At 41.7% G+C, this 17,642-nt stretch overlaps 1 protein-coding gene across 2 annotated transcripts in view; it reads left to right on the forward strand.

The window, feature by feature from the left end:
• Positions 1–17,642, forward strand: part of frem2a (FRAS1 related extracellular matrix 2a) — a 67,138-nt gene that overhangs the window by 17,690 nt on the left and 31,806 nt on the right. For both annotated transcript variants that reach the window (XM_030069665.1, XM_030069663.1), the window contains exons 3-4: positions 3,233–3,379; positions 11,923–12,153. In XM_030069665.1, the coding sequence (XP_029925525.1) occupies positions 3,233–3,379; positions 11,923–12,153 (378 nt within the window). The remainder of the gene's footprint in view (positions 1–3,232; positions 3,380–11,922; positions 12,154–17,642) is intronic.

Genomic DNA, 17,642 nt, shown 5'->3' on the forward strand with positions numbered 1-17,642 from the left:
ATACACACACACACACACACACACACACACACACACACACACACACGTAAGCAGTGGGCATTGATGGACTGAGGTAGTGACTGGGCCATTTAAAAAAGAACAATAATGAATGTGAAACTGATAAGCTTGATTTCTGTTTTTTTGTTTTTTGTTTGGAAATTCATTGTGAAGCCAGGCGACACAGAGTGGCACTGACGCTGTGGCGCTGAGGCCCACAACAGAAATAAAATGAAAACACAGTGCATATAACAACAACTGGATACTCTGCACTTAGACATACACTAGCCCACAATCAAAACACAACTACAAATGGCACTTAAGTGGCCGTGTTGGTTGGTGGGTGGGTGTAATGACGGCACTTGTAGCTTTGTGTTCCTAGAAGCCCACAGTGCTGCTTTCTCTGGTGTTGTGTGTAAGACTGTCATTATGTAATCTCAGGTAAACAGGTGAATGTTTAACCTGTTGTCTTTCGAGATTGGTGTATTTTATTGCAAGAAACAAGATTTCTGTTCTGATGCATCTGTTGCTCCCTTGTCTTGTTATTCATTCAGTGTTTCTTTTTCTTTCAACAGATTTTCTACTTGTGTGTTAATGAGCTGACTGCAGTAGAATACAAAACGGTTGGGAATGTGTGGTAGTAGATGCAAATGCAGGGTCAGATAGGTGCATTGATTGGTGTTAAGGTATTACGCACATCAGGACGTCCCAGAGCACTGGGAAAAGTGGAATCCAGGAAGGATCTTTTTTTTCACAAATAGGCTTATTATACAAGCTAATTATTTTACTTAAATGGGAGAGAGCCATTTAATTTTCTCACAGTGTAGTTCTAAACAACTCACACTACTGACTTTAACCTGTGAATTTTGCATGGATGTCTTATCCATGCATTAACATGCACAAGGATGTTATTTATGTTAAAAAAAAAAAGGGGGGGGTGGGGAATAGAAAAGAGTCTGTGCTGTGAATGGACAGCTGTCAATGAGCATCCTGTAGAGGGATGATTTCTACATCACAAGCCGGCATCAAAACTCAAGCATCAAAGTTTTTCTCGGTGGTTTTCTTCGAGTGCCATGATCTTTGAAATTTGCCGTACAGAAACTATGATCCTTAATTGGTTAAAAAAAAATCTTCTAGTGAGTTTTTTTTGTGGAGGAAAGCCTTTGAGAAAAGCTGTGAAGTGAATTTAGCTCTATTGAGGATGATTTCAAAGCTGCTTTTCTGTATGGTCAGCACATGTGAGAGGTCTTTTATCCTTCCTAAAGGCTGCAGGAATAAGACGGTTTGAAGCACACTGACTCAGAGCCCTTTTGTCTGAGCACAGCTCCTCACCACCAGCGTGAGGTCATGTAGTGGGACTGGCACACACACAACCACACACACACACACTCATACACATGCACGTGCCCACACTCACACACTGAGATGCACACACAAACAGACACACACACACACACACGCTGAGATTTCTCCCAGCTTATGTTGCATTTACCATCAGAGACTTGAGATGAAAGTCAAGGTTGCAGAAAAGTTGAGCTGAAGAGTTGAGTTCTGTGTGCGTGCATGTGTGTGTGTGTGTGTGTATGTGTGTGTATGTATGTGTGCATGTTTTGGTATTTGTGCCCACTAAGTACTGAACTTGGCCTATGGGCTTTTTGAGGGTACATAATTGCTGATTTATTTATATTAGCTGTCTCCTCACCTCAACATGTTGGTGGAAAATGCTTTCACACTGAACTTTTCACCTCTGCTGCCTTTTAGCGCTGTGCTGGCACAACATGTTAGAGGCTCTTTCCTACAGAGCGCTTGAGACTGAACGTGTGCGTGTGTGTGCATCAGCCACGCTGTGTGTACATTATCGATTAATACTGGGAAGCGCTCTTTTTTGTTTTCCCTGTTGTCAGAGTGTCAGAGTGCAGCCGTCCTGCAGCTTTATTTCACCTCTGTGATGCTGAAGGTGAAATGTTGTGATTTGTCAAAGGAGTCTTTTAACAGTCTCGCTGCTGCAGCCTTTAAGAAGAATTAAAAACTCAGCATGCTGGCGAGAAATAAGCACGCAAACAGCTTTGAAATGATCCGCAAAGGAATTAAATGGGACTTGCTTTGCAATAGCCTTCACGTAACATTTGCAAAAGCAGTCCAAGTCCCGTTTGTCTTTCTTTCTTTCTTTTGTCTTTTTTTTTTCTCCCTCCGTCAGTGTGACACACACACATTCACAAATGGCACCCACGGATTCTCACACACACAAGCACGTTCAATTTAACAGTCGCCCAAATTCCGCGCATAGCTGGGCATTGTTCATCACCGCAAAAGTAACAAGAAAGAAACCTCCTCCGCCACTCCTTTTTATCCCGGTTTTACAATGTTGTACGTCTCATTATTTCCATTCATTGTTGCATCACTCCATCCTTTTCTCCTGCAGGAGGTGGGCAATTTAGCCGCACAAAGCAGCATCCTTCCTGTCTGCTTGTCGAAGTCACAGCTATAGAGCAGTCCTATTAGTTTAGCGCCAACACAACCATTTACTCTGCAAACCCTCCCCTTAATAATACTCATTGGCAGTCAGACCCAAATCTTCAGAAAAAAAGTTTATTTTCTGCAGAGGCCGGAAGATGAGAAAAAAAAAAAAAAAAAAACTTTTGAGGAAAGGAAAATTTGAATCTGATTACAGGCTGTACACTGAAAGCTTCACTCTTACATTTGTGGAGATATAAAATCGCTTGATGGTGCCTTTTTTCTTATGAATCCATACATATCCTGCAGAGGCTGTTGTGTGGACTCTTGGCCTGCATACTGGAAAAAAAATAAAACACTCTTTTCCATCACAGTCATAATTGCCCCCTTGGGTCACAGAATGTGCCTTCCATATTTTTCTCTCCAGTTTTTATAGAACATTAACTGTGGGAGTTGGTGGTTAAAGCGTAGAAATAAATAGATGCAGACTCACCCTAACACTTGCATATTTCCACAGAGATCTTAGACATTAAGCAATTTGCCCTCCCTTGCATAGAATTATTTAAGCGGCACCAAATTAATCTATTTGAGGAGGCGAGCTAATGCTTAAAACGCTGATCTGCTGGTAAGAGACTTTTGATGTTGTTTTATGAAACATTTCACAAAAAAAAAACAACAACAACAAGAGGGGTAAAATATTTAGTAAATGCTGTAAAGAATACTTTTACCAGTGTTATTTATGTTGCTCAGCACTGTTTGTGTCCCTGTGTATTTCATCCAGGTGGCAATAAGCTGAAAGGACAGCAGTTCCGTCTGGACTGGGCCTGGATCTCGCTGGAGAAGGAGTACTATGTGGTGGACGAGGAGGACAAGTTCCTGGAGGTGACGCTCCGGCGCAGAGGCTACCTGGGAGAGACCTCTTTTGTTGGTCAGTGCGTCCGTCAATCACACAGCCTGCCTGCCTCTCTTCCTGTTTGGTTGCTGGTTTGTGTGCCTGGGGCCGTTCAGACACGAGAGATTTATGTGTTTGTCTGTCAAAATGAAAACCTTCCTGTCTTTCTAGCCCATTGTCTCCTTGTGTGTAAGGTTAATTACACTACTTTACATTACTAGAAAGAGACATTACCAGTCCTGTCATGACATCTCATTAACAGTGTCCATTATGTAAGTGTGTACAGAATATAGTTTGGTAGCTTAGAAGCCTTAACCAATTTACAGTAGTTCGCTTCCATTCAAAAAATTTGTAAAACTGCTCTGTGAAAGTTGAAACTTACTAATTCAATCTTTTGAATCCATGGCCAGCTTGCACATTCGCTAAAATGTACTGTTTTGCTCTTAAATAATCTCGCAAAATTCACACATTAAACCCCAAAACATTTGAGCCATAAGACATCTTGACCCTAAGACTGTAGGTTATACAGATTTGTAAAAAAAAACATGTAGTCCAATGGGTCAGAATTTACCAGCAGTGTTTGTGGGCAAACAGGAGACTTGCACTTTCTGGCGGAGCACATCTGCAATCGCCAGTCGACCCTCAGCAGCCAGAGATAGATGGACTCAAGCGCGATGTGTAGTGCACCCAGCTATGGTTACAAGTTGGGTAGTGGAAGAATTTAGAAGGGTGATTAAACTTGAGCCGAACTACATGAGCAATACACGGGTTTTAAGGCACACGTGCCTGCCTGTCACAGCAGAGTATTCACTCAGATCATGGTGTAAAATGATAATATTCCTTACAATAAAAATAATATGGTTTAACCCAGGCAAACACATAGTATATGTAGTGGCAACAACAATTTAAAAGGTTTGTCTTCAACTAAGATGGAGTCTTCCTTCCAAATGACACAGTATTATGTTAAGTGACTCTTGTGCAGTTGAGGTGATGTGACGCTGATGACAGCGTCTCTTCTGTGTAGCTTAACGAGTATGTTTCCTTGTTCTTTGGTGCAACTTTCAGCCAATCACTAACCTCCACTATACTTGGGTTCTGCTCTCTGAGGTGTCAATCACAGCCTCTCACAAGGCTATTAAAAGAAGGCTGAGACACGGTCTCTGACCCCATGGGAGCTGTGGGGTACGACACATGTGCAATGTAATTGGAGCTGTGATGTCGGCGGGTTACAGGAGACGGCGCTAGAAATGAAGGGATGGCGTCCGCTCAGGCGCTCTCTGGGTGCGTGCTTTCTGCAAGTGCACACACACCAGATTTTACTGTGCAATGATGTGATGCAGTGTGACCCTGTGTGCCCTCCTTCTGTTTGGCCTCCTTGCTCACAACAAAGTTAAGAGAGCAAAGAGAGTTGTTGAGTAGAATTTGAATGCCCCTGGGAAAAAAAAATGTTTCAAGTGTGCCGATAGTGCAACTAGTCTGGTTCGAGACCCGTGAATCACACGTTCACTTTAAAAAGTTGGAAGCGATTCTGCAGGTTTGGTGTTTCTCAATTCACCTGCAATTTCTCAGTTGAAAAAGCAGCCAAGACAGTCAGCACTGCTGTAGAGCTGTGCCACAGACTGACAACCATATTAGCTAACACAGGAAATGGATGATAAAATATTCCCACTGATGAACAAATTTATTTTACATAGACGGCATGTCCTCGGTAAAACACAAAACAAGTATGTTGGCATGGTTATGCATCAGTGACGACTTAAAATGATGTTAGGTCCAGGCGGATACGTCGGTTGGGGAAAATCAGATCCCCCTCCCCCTCTGAAATCAGCTAGAGTGGAGGCAATATGAGACGGAGATGAAGATGGAAATGGAGTGCATTGAGTCTTGATATCAACTATATCGAATATCAAACAGCACATTTCATTGGAATATACTGTAATTCTGGTACATGCTGGCTTAGTATTCACCTGAAATTACCTATACGCAAGAACTTTGAAGTTTCACAAAGCAGTTCTTCACATTTTTGAACATGAGTGGGAGTGAATGAGAGTAAGTTGGCCTTGACTTCTAAGCTATCAAAGCATGTTCTGTACACATTTATGCAACCGATGTTTGCGATATGATAGGGCCAATCTGATCCCTTAACATTTGTCTTTTGTTCCTCATCACCTCCTGCTTCTGGGATTGTAGCATAGAAAAATCTTATCGAATAGGCATGGAAGTAAAACCACAGTACTGCTCTAGCGTTTATAACAAAAAGGATATATACTGCATTTTTTAAATGCAGCTATGAAAAGGCAAGATGGATGTCTATAAGCTGCTAAGAGTATGCTGCCCTTTTGACAGCTGCAGCTCTTTTAGAGTACACCACAGTGAGTGCAAAGTGCTTTTGCCACACACTCTACCATTCACACAACCTCTTTCAATTGCTTATGTGTTCATTTTTCATATTGCAAGTAACAATACTGGAGCAGCTTGCAGCTTCCATGTTTTCGTGCTTCGTCATGTTCACTCCGAGAGAGGAAACGCGCCTGTAAGAGGCTTTAAGTCTTTTCCCCTTCTCATCATTGTCATTCTGATCCCTATTAATCGCCGGCTGAGGTGTTAGCGTCGCACCATAGCAGTGTTTGCTTTAAGCTTCCAGACTTGTATACCTGTGTGTGTGTGTGTGTGTGTGTGTGTGTGTGTGTGTGTGTGTGTGTGTGTGTGTGTGTGTGTGTGTGTGTGTGTGTGTGTGCGTGTGTGTGTGTGTGTGTGTTCCCTCATGGGAGAGTTTGAATGTATCTCTGAGGCACACATGAAAGCTTGCGCCCTGACTCTCATCTCCTTGCACAGTTGGTGTGTGAGCACCTAGTTATCTCATACCCCACACACACACACACACACACACACACACACACACACAAACACACACACCAACACACCAACATAGCTTTGCATGGTGCATGTTTTGGAGGAAAAGAAGGGAGGAGGAATCTCTACTTGTTCTCTTTAAGAAAAAAAAAAAGATCTCACTTCACTGTAGCACTTAAATCATGCTGATAATACAGTACACAAATGTGTGCGCGCGCGTGTGTGTGTGTATGTATGTGTGTGTGTGTGTGTGTGTGTGTGCGTGCATGTTGTCAGGCTATAATGATGAAACATGAACCCAGTGTGGGGTAACACAGGATAAGAGCAGAAGCAGAAACTGTTAAAACGACTAATCACTTTGAATGATTTCAAATTGCTCTGCTGAATGAAGAATAAGTAAATCTGTGATTGTGGTTGTGTGGATATATTTAATTTCTAGATAGGAAGGGAGATAGATTAGAGTATCCATGTGACCTTACAGCCTAGGAAAAAGTCTTTTTAATGCACATATGAAATTGGATACCGGTGATAGTGGATCCCATTCTATTTGATGCCTTGTTGAGAGTTGGAAAGTAAGGCAAATGAAATAAGGCAATGAAGGAAATGAATTGTGTAGTTCACCAAAGGAAGTGACTGGCAGGGGTGATTATGAATACAGAACAGGGCTAATACATCTTTAAGGCATCTGCTTGTGCACCTTCATTGAACACTCACTTTTGTTTGGTCAGTGAGTGTGCGGTGAGGTCTGTTTCATACACCAGGGCTGCTGTTTCACATCTAATCTCGTCACTCGGCAGTCAAGACGTCCACTCAGTTTTGTTGACTTCTAATCAAGTTAGCTATGAGCGTCTTGTGCCCGCAAGACTGCCAGAACTGTTCAATAATACTTTGGATTTATTCAGCGAGCACAAAACTTTTGATTGCTAATTGAGTGACAACTTTCCCAGATGTGTTAATGTTGCTATGGTTACTCCTCTGTAGTCACGGATGCCTTATTTTAACACATTTAAATTTTTTGTCTGTATGTGTGTGTTTAAATTGCAAGTTTTATTAAAAAGCTTATAAAAAGTAGACAGATTAGATAGGATCAGATAAGATTAGATAGACCAGACTGGATCCGGCTGGATCAGATTGGATCAGGTCGGATCAGATTGGATCATGGTAAATTAGATTAGATTAGATTATTTTAGATTAGATTAGATCAAACTCAGTCAGACTGGATCAGATTGGATCAGAATGGAATGGATTGGGTCACATTGCATTGGATTAGATCAGGTAAGATTACATTACATTATATTACATACATTACATTACATTAGATCAGACTGGATCAAATCATATTAGATTGAATCAGATTTGATCAGGTTATATTTATTATAGGTTAGATTATATTAGATTAGCTTAGACTGGAATAGATAATGTTAAATTAAATTAGATTATAGAGTAGAGAAATGTGTGAAGGAGGAAGACGTGCAGATCGTGCCCCAGAACGCCTCAGGTGCGGTTATGATGCCTATCTGGTGGAAGCTGGCCTGGTGCCAGGCAACAGCGGAGGAGAGCTGTTAGACGAGCCTCACCACAACGGGACGCTCAGGTGGAGCAGGTGAGCGAGTGAGGAGCGCGCAGATAAGAACAAAGTTCAAAGATGCTCCCGCAAAGCAGGCTTCAGAAGAAATTGGCTTGAGAGAGCAGGGGAGTTCAGCTGAATTCTGATGTCATTGTTTTTTCAGCTTATTTCACTTTCTCACTTTATAAAAGTAACTGTTTAAAAAATCATATTAACCACGAGAGTGGGATATCATCCTTAAAAAACCTTATTCTTTATGGGTCCCTGCCCCCTTCCTCACCTGTTGTTTCTTTTCTAATCCAGTTCTGTAGTCTGTCACTATCTTATCTTTTGTCTGAGGTTCGTTTTTGGGGGGATTTGTGTGTGTGTGTGTGTGTGTGTGTGTGTGTGTGTCTCCTGTGACACCATCCCACTGACTTGTCATCTACTTAAACCATCTTACTTTCTTTTTTCTTTCATCCACAATCTTTCCATGCCCTTTCCTCTAAAGAGTGTTTGGTCCTTTTGCTCCTTCCTTGCTTTTTCTCTTCAAAGACGGCACCTCTCTTCTTTTGTCCCCTGCTATTGCACTGCCTCATGGCCCTGGATCCTTGCCATGGGCTGCGTCTCATATTCTTCTTTCACCCACTCTCAAGCTGTCATTCATCTCCTCCCTTCTCTCCTCTCCTCTCCTCTCCTCTCCTCTTCCTATATGCTTTGCTGTATAAGTAATGTATGAACACCCATGGGGAGGATGAAAGATGGAATTGAAGTCTCAAATTCTTCTTTTCTACTCTTCTCTACAAGTCGAGACCCACTCTTTGAAGAGTCTTTTCTTCTCGTTTTGTTTGTCTTAATTCATTCCTCTGTATTCTTCTTGTCTGACCTTGCTCTGAGAGACTGATGGAGGATTGTTAACAAGCTGTATTTTTTTTGCCAAGTTAAGAGAAATCATCTCCTGTGTGCCACCTGCCTGCCTGATTACACAGCTTCACAAGCTGAGTGGATGCGGAAACTGACACTGTTGTGGTGCTGAACTTCTTGTGTAGACATCTGCACGTCATCTGCTTTCATTTATCGGAATCAGAATCAGAATCAGAGATACTTTATTGATCCCCGGTGGGAAATTGGGTAACCTTTGTGTTTGGGTAGCCTTTGTGATATAATTAGTGTGGATTTAAATGCAGCCACTGCCAAGTTGAACAGCTTTATATGAAATGTATTACTGTATTCTGTTCTATGGTATATTTTACAGTCAGCCATACTCGGCTCACTGCATTGCATTTGCATTCAATAAAGAAATAAACTACATACAGTGCAAAAGAGAAGGTGTTTGCAGCTACAGCATAAGCAGATTGTGTGTGTGTGTTTATGTGTCTTAAGGAGGCAGAAACAGAAGGGACTGTAGCTCTGTTGGAACGGTACTCCAGAGATCAAAAGCTCTCGGGTGGGTACATCTCTACCCTCTCCTGCTGAGAAGGGCCCCAGTACGACCCCAGGTAGGGTGTGTCTGCTCCCTCCAGGGAGCCCAACAAAGGTGGCACAGCGAGGCTCCACCCTTTAAAGATCACCACTTCTTTTCTTGTGAAGGCAGGTTTCCTTGTGTGTGTGGGAGTGTATCTGTGTATCACTGTGTCTCTGTGTGTTTGAGGACCAAATATGCTCATAAGGATAGAAAAATGAGGAAATCCGCCAAAGTGAGGACATTTTTTCCCGTTTTCACTTTTTTTAAAGGCCTATTGTAGGATTATGACTCGGGTTAACTGTGAAGGTTGGCATGCCACAGCAAAATTAAGTTATTCAAATTACTAAAATACCTGCAAAAAGGCATTTTATAACATATACGAGTAACAACAGACATGCCAAGATACAAGCTGGGGCTGCATTGAGGCCACGATGAATTTCTTCCTGCATGATTGTTGATTGTTGATGTTAAGTGATGCACTTAGAAAGAGGCCCTTGCTCTTTGAGCCTGACATTTCCATTGATGTTTTTGATAGCTTAAAGATTTTCTGCCCCAAGCTAGCCACTCTCCATAGACAAAGAGCATGCAAGTGGTTTTGAACACCAATCCCTTGTTTTGAGCTAATGTGCCTTCAGAACAATGCTATCAACATGACATTTAGGAATACTTTGATGCTCCCTTTGCATTTGAGCAACATGGATGATTGCATGTATTTATTTGCAGTCCTCACATGAACATAGGGAACATCAGTCCAAAACGGTATGACTCAACTAGGCCTTGGTTAACATAAAAGCAAACAACTGATAACACAGATTTCAAGGTATATAACACATAAGAGACCTTAGTGAGACATAAGTGAGAGTATTTGTGTGGCTTTCGTTGTGTGTCTAAATAAATGTCTTGTGAGAAAATGTTACACTCTCACTTTTGTTCCGTTGAACCCTCAGCGTGAAATGGCATTACAGCACCAAACAACCAGGGGCGCAAGGCACATTTCCAATAGCTGTTTTTGGACAGTGTTAATGCAAAGGCTACCTTGAACAGGTAATTTATGCAGACCGTTCACAGAGCAGATGCAACACTTTGCTTCCACTATAATCAAGAAACCCAGGCGTGAGAGTATCTCGTAAGCGACGCCTTCGTGCCGCGGAGATCTGCTCAACAATTGTAAAAATGCACCAGTCTTCTATTTATATGTTTAACGCAAGATGTGAACTGCTCTTTTATGCAGAAATGGGTCATAAAGTGTCTATATTTTTTTAAATTAATCTACCAGTTTAATGACTCTAGCTTTGATCACCCTGTCAGCATTTTGTTTTGATCGCCCTGTCGGTGTTTATTTTGCCAGTACCCGCTGGCGGCTGCTCAGTAGCTCGTAGATGTTAACTTACCCTTATTTTCCAAACTCTGTGAAAAGGTGGAAGTTTCACAGCGCTGTGCTGGGTCCAAAAACTCAAGGCACAATCCCCCACACTCCCAAAACGAGCGCTCACCTTATTATTTTGCCAACGCCGCACGTGTGCTGCAGGTGTAGCCGGTAAAAAGACACATTCCACGGCACATGCGCTCTGCAAGTGGTGCAGATATGTGTGTGTGTTCACTGTGGCCAAGGTGATTTGAGGGTTTTCCTTCTGAGTTTTCAGGGTTGGGGGCATGTTTTCTCCCATCCTCCAAAAACATGTAGGTCAACACAGCTGATCACTCTAAGATGCCCATAGTTGCGTCTGAGTGTTGGAGTGTGATGAACTGATGACCTATCCAGAATGTTTCTCTGGTTTTTGCCCAGTGCATGCTGGGATGGGCTCCAGCTCTGCAGCCCCAACAGCTGATGAGAAATATCTAAAGAACTAAAGTACAGTAATGCAAACATGTAAAAGACTGTATTTCTGTGTGTGTGTGTGTGTGTGTGTGTGTGTGTGTGTGTGTTGTCAGCATATTTTCTCCCATGCAGTTTTCCTCTCTCTGTCTGTATGATCGACTGTATTGTCTTCATGTGGTTGTCCCCCTCTTCATCTACACTTGCACAGGCGTTTCAATATCTTGTTCCACAAAAGGAAAACTAATTCTTTTTATTTACAGCCACATACATCAACCCTGGCACAACGCTACTAGTCTTGTTCTCATGTGGCATTGTTAATTCAAACAAAGGAATATGAAGAGCATATTTCAGGATGTAACATATTATTGTGTGGCGCATGCCACATGGGTTTCCTTGATGTGCCTTTGATGTGAAACCCAGCGGAGGCTCCTCTGCTTTGAAGATGTATATCGATAAGCATGAATGTTGTATGGACCACTGTTAAGTGAGTTTGCATGATAGACCTATTATAAATAAAATAGGAGACATTCAAGGAGGAGGGGAGGGGAGGCAAAGCGCACACACATACACGCACACACGCGCACACACACAACCCTGGGGAAACAATCATGGTAGCTAATCCATCTCGGTAAGGTAGAATATGTTTATTTAAACGCTTCAGATGCAAATTCATTTCACCCGTTCCTGAGGCTGTGTGCGTGTTCAGTGAAGGAAATAGATGCAAAGCTCCTTTTCTCACCACTCTCTGAAGCACATTAACGCATGTGAATATCTAATCTGTTTTTATCGGTTTCGCTCTCCTGCCTGTCACCTTTTCCTACTTCGTTCTCATCTCGACTTCTCCCTGCCTGTCTGTCTGCCCCTCCCCGTCTCTTCTTCTTTTCTATACCTCGCAGGTATTGGCACTCAGGATGGTAGTGCAGAGAAGGAGCAGGATTTCAAGGGTAAGTCCCAGAGGCAGGTCCAGTTCAACCCAGGACAGACTCAGGCCACGTGGCGGGTGAGGATCCTGACAGACGGGAAGTACGAGCAGTCGGAGACCTTCCAGATCCTGCTGTCGGAGCCAGTTATGGGAGCGCTGGAATTCCCAACCACAGCCACAGTGGAGATTGTGGACCCCAGTGATGGTTAGTGTCACTCATGCACACATAACAGTCCACACTCAGTCACTAGTTGGACTGTTAAGTCAAGCAGATAGTGGCCAAGGGCTGGGAGATGTGGGCAAAATCAAATATCATAAATATGGATACTGTAGGGCTGACTATCGGTGCTTTCAAGATATTTACAAACAAGAGATTTTTGTCAGTCATTAGTAAAGTGGGTATGATGACCATGCAGGTATAGGCAAATGATAAAACAGTCAGAAGAGAAAATTGGCCTTAATGTAATGCAGCATTTTAAACTTGACTCACTCCTCAGTGTCTCTGCAAACACATGAACAGACTGCAGAGCTGCTGCAGATCCACTGGAGCAGCTTCTAGTGGCAACCGTAAAGCTCCGTTCTGCAGAGCATCTTTTGACCGGGCAGCTTTTTCCTGTGAAAGGAGCAAAGTCCTGGAACTCGTAACCTGATTTGAAATTTGCTGCAAACCTCCCCACTTTTAAGGACAGGTGTTGCAAACAAACACTGTGATATTTGCATGGGATAGCCGTTTTTCAGTTTGTCTGTGCACACTGTAGGGGCCCTTATCAAATAAACCATAAATAAATAAATAAATTTAAACCAGGAAAAAACAAGATTTATGCCATATCATGATATTATGATATTTAAAATCCAAGACAATATGCAGTGTCATATCACATTATTAATATAATATTGGTATATTGCCCAGCCTGATATTGGTTGCATTAAATCTTATGTTATTATCTGATCTTGTTTATTAAATGCATTGGCCAATCATGTCGTCCACTGCTGATATGATGGAAGTTGCCGCTTGACTACAGCTCCCTTAAAAGGCTCCTTAAAGCCTGCAGTCAAACTAGTTTCTTCAAATTAATTTTCATTTGATGGCCTAATGTGTCCCATGGTTTTTGCTGCTGCCGAATAGATGAGCTGAGTCTCCCTGCCTTAAAGAGCTCTGTAGACCCACTCCAAACTATTTAATTGATATTGATTTCACTGGATGTCAACTGGTGATTTGTCTCAGTGGTGTTTCAGAGGTTGCTGTCAGCCTGGGAGAAACATACTGAATGCTTTTAATTTTTTTTGGCTTATTTGATTCAAATTGAAAGATACTAAATATTGGCATAAACTGGCAATTTTACTTTATTGGTGTTGTTGCTCGTCTTTGAAAATTGATCAAGCTCTAACAGATTTGAATGGAGTGTCCCTCACACACACACAGATGCTCAACTTCAATCTTTTTCTCTCTTTAGTTTCTAATCTGCCATTTTCACTCTCCCTGTGCTTTTTGCCCCTGCCCATAAATCGAACTGCTAATGGAATATTTGGTAATGCCACAGAGAGGCCGCTCTGCTCCATCAAGGGTAGATTTTGTGTTGAATAACTTTGATTCTATTTCTTTTCTTTTTTTTTTCATTGTGTATGCTTTACCTGCCTAGACAGTTGATTTTTTAAGTGATTACAGACATCAGACATGCAACAAAAATGAAAACACTAAGGCCTCCATGTAGTGATGTGCAACAGCTATAGTTCTCCTATTATTCTCTCTCTCTTACCTCTCTTTCTCTCTCTCTCTCTTACCTCTCTCTCTCTCTCTCACACCTCTCTCTCTCTTTCTTTCTCTGATTTCCCTCTCCCTCACTTTGTCCTCTCTCAAAGTCTTGATTTCTCTGTCTCCCTTGCTCTCTCTGTCTTCCTCTACATCTACATCTCTCTTGCCCTTTCTCTCTCTCTCTCTCCCTCCTCAATCTATCCTCCCCAGTGGGTTAATTACAGTGTGTGTGGAGGGCAGGGGTTGGTTTGTTTTCTGCTATCTCCAGGGATTGTCTAATGTGACAGATATGCAGCGCTCTGTACTCTAATGGGCCAGAGAGGCTTTATCTGTGTCCGTGGCGTTAGCTGTACACTAACTTCTATCTCTAATGACCAAAACTGGCTTTGTCTGGTGCTCTGGTTAGCCCGGAGATTCCCTCCCCAGAGGGTCGGTCAATGAGGCTAATATCAACTTTAGAGGAGGCGAGAGCAACACTGAGCTGCTGCAGAGAGTGTCCCCAAAATTAAGGGAAAGCACACTGAGTTTGTTGTAACAGCATGGACAATTTGAAGCAGCTGGTTTGCACGGATGCCCTGAGCTGTTTTGCATTGCTCTTTCTTATATTTTGTTTGTTTTTGTTTTGTTTTTCATTTTTCTTCAAGTTGTGAGCGCGTGTACCCAGTGCCAGTCCACTCTATTAGGCTACTGCGACTTTGATTAATAATAAAGAGTGGGTTTGTCCTTCAGTGGGTTTGCCTGTAGCGAGCCAACTCTTTATGCTACACTTAACGGTCAAACTTTTTTAATTGCAAGGATACTGTGTGTGATGGCTTAGCTTGCCTCCCGCAAAATTTGAAGATTCTCTTTCAAATATAATCCAATCCAGTAGTGAGTAATGATGAAGTGACCGCAGCAGTCTTGTTATCTGACTATTTGCTGCCAGCAGTTCCACGGTCTGGCATTAGTTAGCAATATTTTTCTTAATTCTTCTACAACAAGGACACTAAATATCGATGTAGCCATTCCTCTAATGTGTTTTCTGGCAAGGTCATTCAACTGAAATGATGGAGAACAGTTTTCTCCCTGAGTGTGATACGTTAAGTATTTTCCTCTGGAGCCACAAGGCCGGTTCCAGTGAAGCACGTTCCTCTGTAATGAGTGCTCTGTCTCAGTTAGCTGGAAAATCTCTAGTCTAATATAGGACAGGTCGATTCAAAAATGAGCGCCCATTTTCTCCACGGCTGCGATTGTTGTGCTATGTTGTGGTTTGTGCAGATTGCTTTGTGGATACTAAAAAAAAAAAAAACAAACGCTAAGCTGAATACCATCCACTTCAATCAAGAGGGTTATCTCTAGAAGCTGTTTAGCTCTTACATGCTCATTTTCAGTTACATTTTGGCCACTTAGCTCACGCTTATATCCAGAATGTGCCAGTAATGAGTAAAAATGCACAAAACAATGAAAACAACAGCAACGACCACACAGTAGAAGTTTTAAAAAAATATTTGTGTCCATAGAATATTCATGAATCATCAATAATGGAGAGGCACTCGACTTAGACATAAAACACAAACCAGTTTTTTTTATTTATTTATTATTATTATTATTATTTTTGCAAGACAGGAGTAAGATCAGATGCAAATGGTTGCTGCTTTTTTTACACCCTCTGTAAACGAATATGTTTCCTTCCCATAAATGTTTAAAAAGACTCAAAACGATTCAGTGTAGGACGTGAACTTGACCCACTTGGCTGGGAGTTTGCTTTTCTAAATCGTGAGTGGATTTAGAGGAGGTAGAGGAGCGAAGTGTCAGGTGAAATGTGAAAGAACGGTGTGGAAATGAGGTGTGGTATACAGTATGTGTGGAAAGAGGGAGAGAGCGGGAGAGAAGAAAATCAGGGTGTATAGCAGTAGGAAGTAGAAAGGAGCCTTGCGTGTGTGTGTGTGTGTGCGTGTGTGTGTGTGTCTCTGTGGAATAGGCTTGCAGCTGACCCTCATCCCCTGCTGTGAGTCCCTGTACCCCCCTGGGGAGTGACAGATTGTGGCCAGAGAGAAAAGAAATGGAGAAGAGAAGAGAAGATTGGGAGGAGAAGAGAATGATTTAGGGAGAGTTTCTGTACGAGGAGGCGAAGGTTTGACCCCCTGCGGTGCATCAGATTGTCTTATGTTGATGACTTCATACCCAAGAGTCAACTCAGGTGTCGGGCTCTTCTCAGGATAGATGTTGAATTTAAAGTCTGTTCGGTTTTTGCCAATTTTTCATGCTGTAGCTGTTGTCCATTTTCAATTCAGTTGAATTCTACTGGCTTTATAATTGGCATGAAGTACCGTTAAGTATATACCGCCAAGGTTTAATCAGTCAATAAGGATAACACTAAAGGATAGGGTCAGTAATTTTTTAACCCAGGCAGTATTAAAATGATGAAACTCGTCATTTATAAACCATGCAGCACAACCTCAGTGCTACTGCAACTCTTCAACACAGTCCAACTGGGCACTTGTTTTTGACCTCAAAAACCAAATGTGCCTTTTCAATTGAGACACTCACAGCACAGGTAAATATGTGTTGAAACTGTCCATTGAAAAAATGGTTGCAAACTGTGCTTTCTATCAACTTGTATTAAGGATTTACGAGAGTACTTGGCCTTTTATACCTCCGTGCCGCTATGCTGCTGAATTGGCTGATGCTGAATCCACTTGAAGTGGCATCTTGGGGTTTGCATCTTGTATGTTTTGACAACAAGGCATTCACGGTGTCAACATAGGAAAAATGGTCACTATTTTTTTTTTTTTTTTTTTTTTTTTTTTTTTTGGTATTCCTTGTGGAAGAAAATTCAGAGATTCCTTTTCTTGTGAGCGCTGTCAACATGAAAGTTGTGCTATTGCAGGTTGAAAAATTACTAGATGGATAGTCTGACGTCCAAGTTCCCGTGAATGCACCATTATCTGATAAGCAGCAGACTGATGTGAATGTGTGCAAGGCAATTTATGACTGAAAATACTAAATTAAACCTGTTCCAAAGCAATGTTTGCAGTCTTTTTTTTTTTTTTTTTTTTTTTTTGAGTGGATCATTTCAAGGTGTATATGACTGTGCTGTGGGTGTCCCGTTTTCAAAAAGGACATTTATAATGATTTTTGAGGCTGAAAACAAGTCCCGCGTCAGATTGTGCTGAAAACTAGCAAGAAGATACAGCAGAGCAGCTTCTTGTCACTCAGTCTAGCACCGGCTATCAATAATTTACTGCTTGAACCTAATTTTTAATGCTGATGATAAAAGTGGTCAATTAAATGAAAAGATCACACTCACAATAACAGTAATAAATAGTTGTAATTAAAAGAATATATGTAAAATAATGATAGATTAAATAGATTAATGCAGAGGAAATGTGATCTTGGTATGATAGCATATTAGATTTCAGTTTAATAGTACATTGGATATTAGAATTTGATCTTAGTATAATAGAAAATGCAGCTAAAAGTATCAAGCAGGAGAAAATATAGTGTGGTATGTGCTGATATGTAAAATGTAAATTGGTATTTTATTATTATTTTGCTTGTTTAATGATTTGTCTCTCATTTTGGTATTCAAAGATGTATTGTTCACTCTCTCACTCGCTCACTCACTCAGAGAGAAAGAGAGAGGGGGGGGTGAGAGTGAGAGAAAGACAAAGTCTAAGAGAGATCTGGGACGAGGTACCACTCGGTCCACTCTGTTAGTATTTTTATTGGTCCCCATGCGTCTGTGGAAAATAGCTCCAACATTTATTGTTTCTATAACACCAGTGCATTCTTAGCTTTGATAGATGAGGCTTTCACTGGCTCTAACTCTCTCTCTCAATCACAAACTCCTCTCAGAAAGACAGAGAGAGGAAGCGAGACAGAACGGGAGAAGGAGAGAGGGAAGGGAAAATGAGAGAGATGGCTCGGGCGCTGACACCCACACTGACCCCTCTGTGTCT

This window comes from Myripristis murdjan, chromosome 14 (assembly GCF_902150065.1).
Source record: "Myripristis murdjan chromosome 14, fMyrMur1.1, whole genome shotgun sequence".
NCBI classification, from domain to species: domain Eukaryota; kingdom Metazoa; phylum Chordata; class Actinopteri; order Holocentriformes; family Holocentridae; genus Myripristis; species Myripristis murdjan.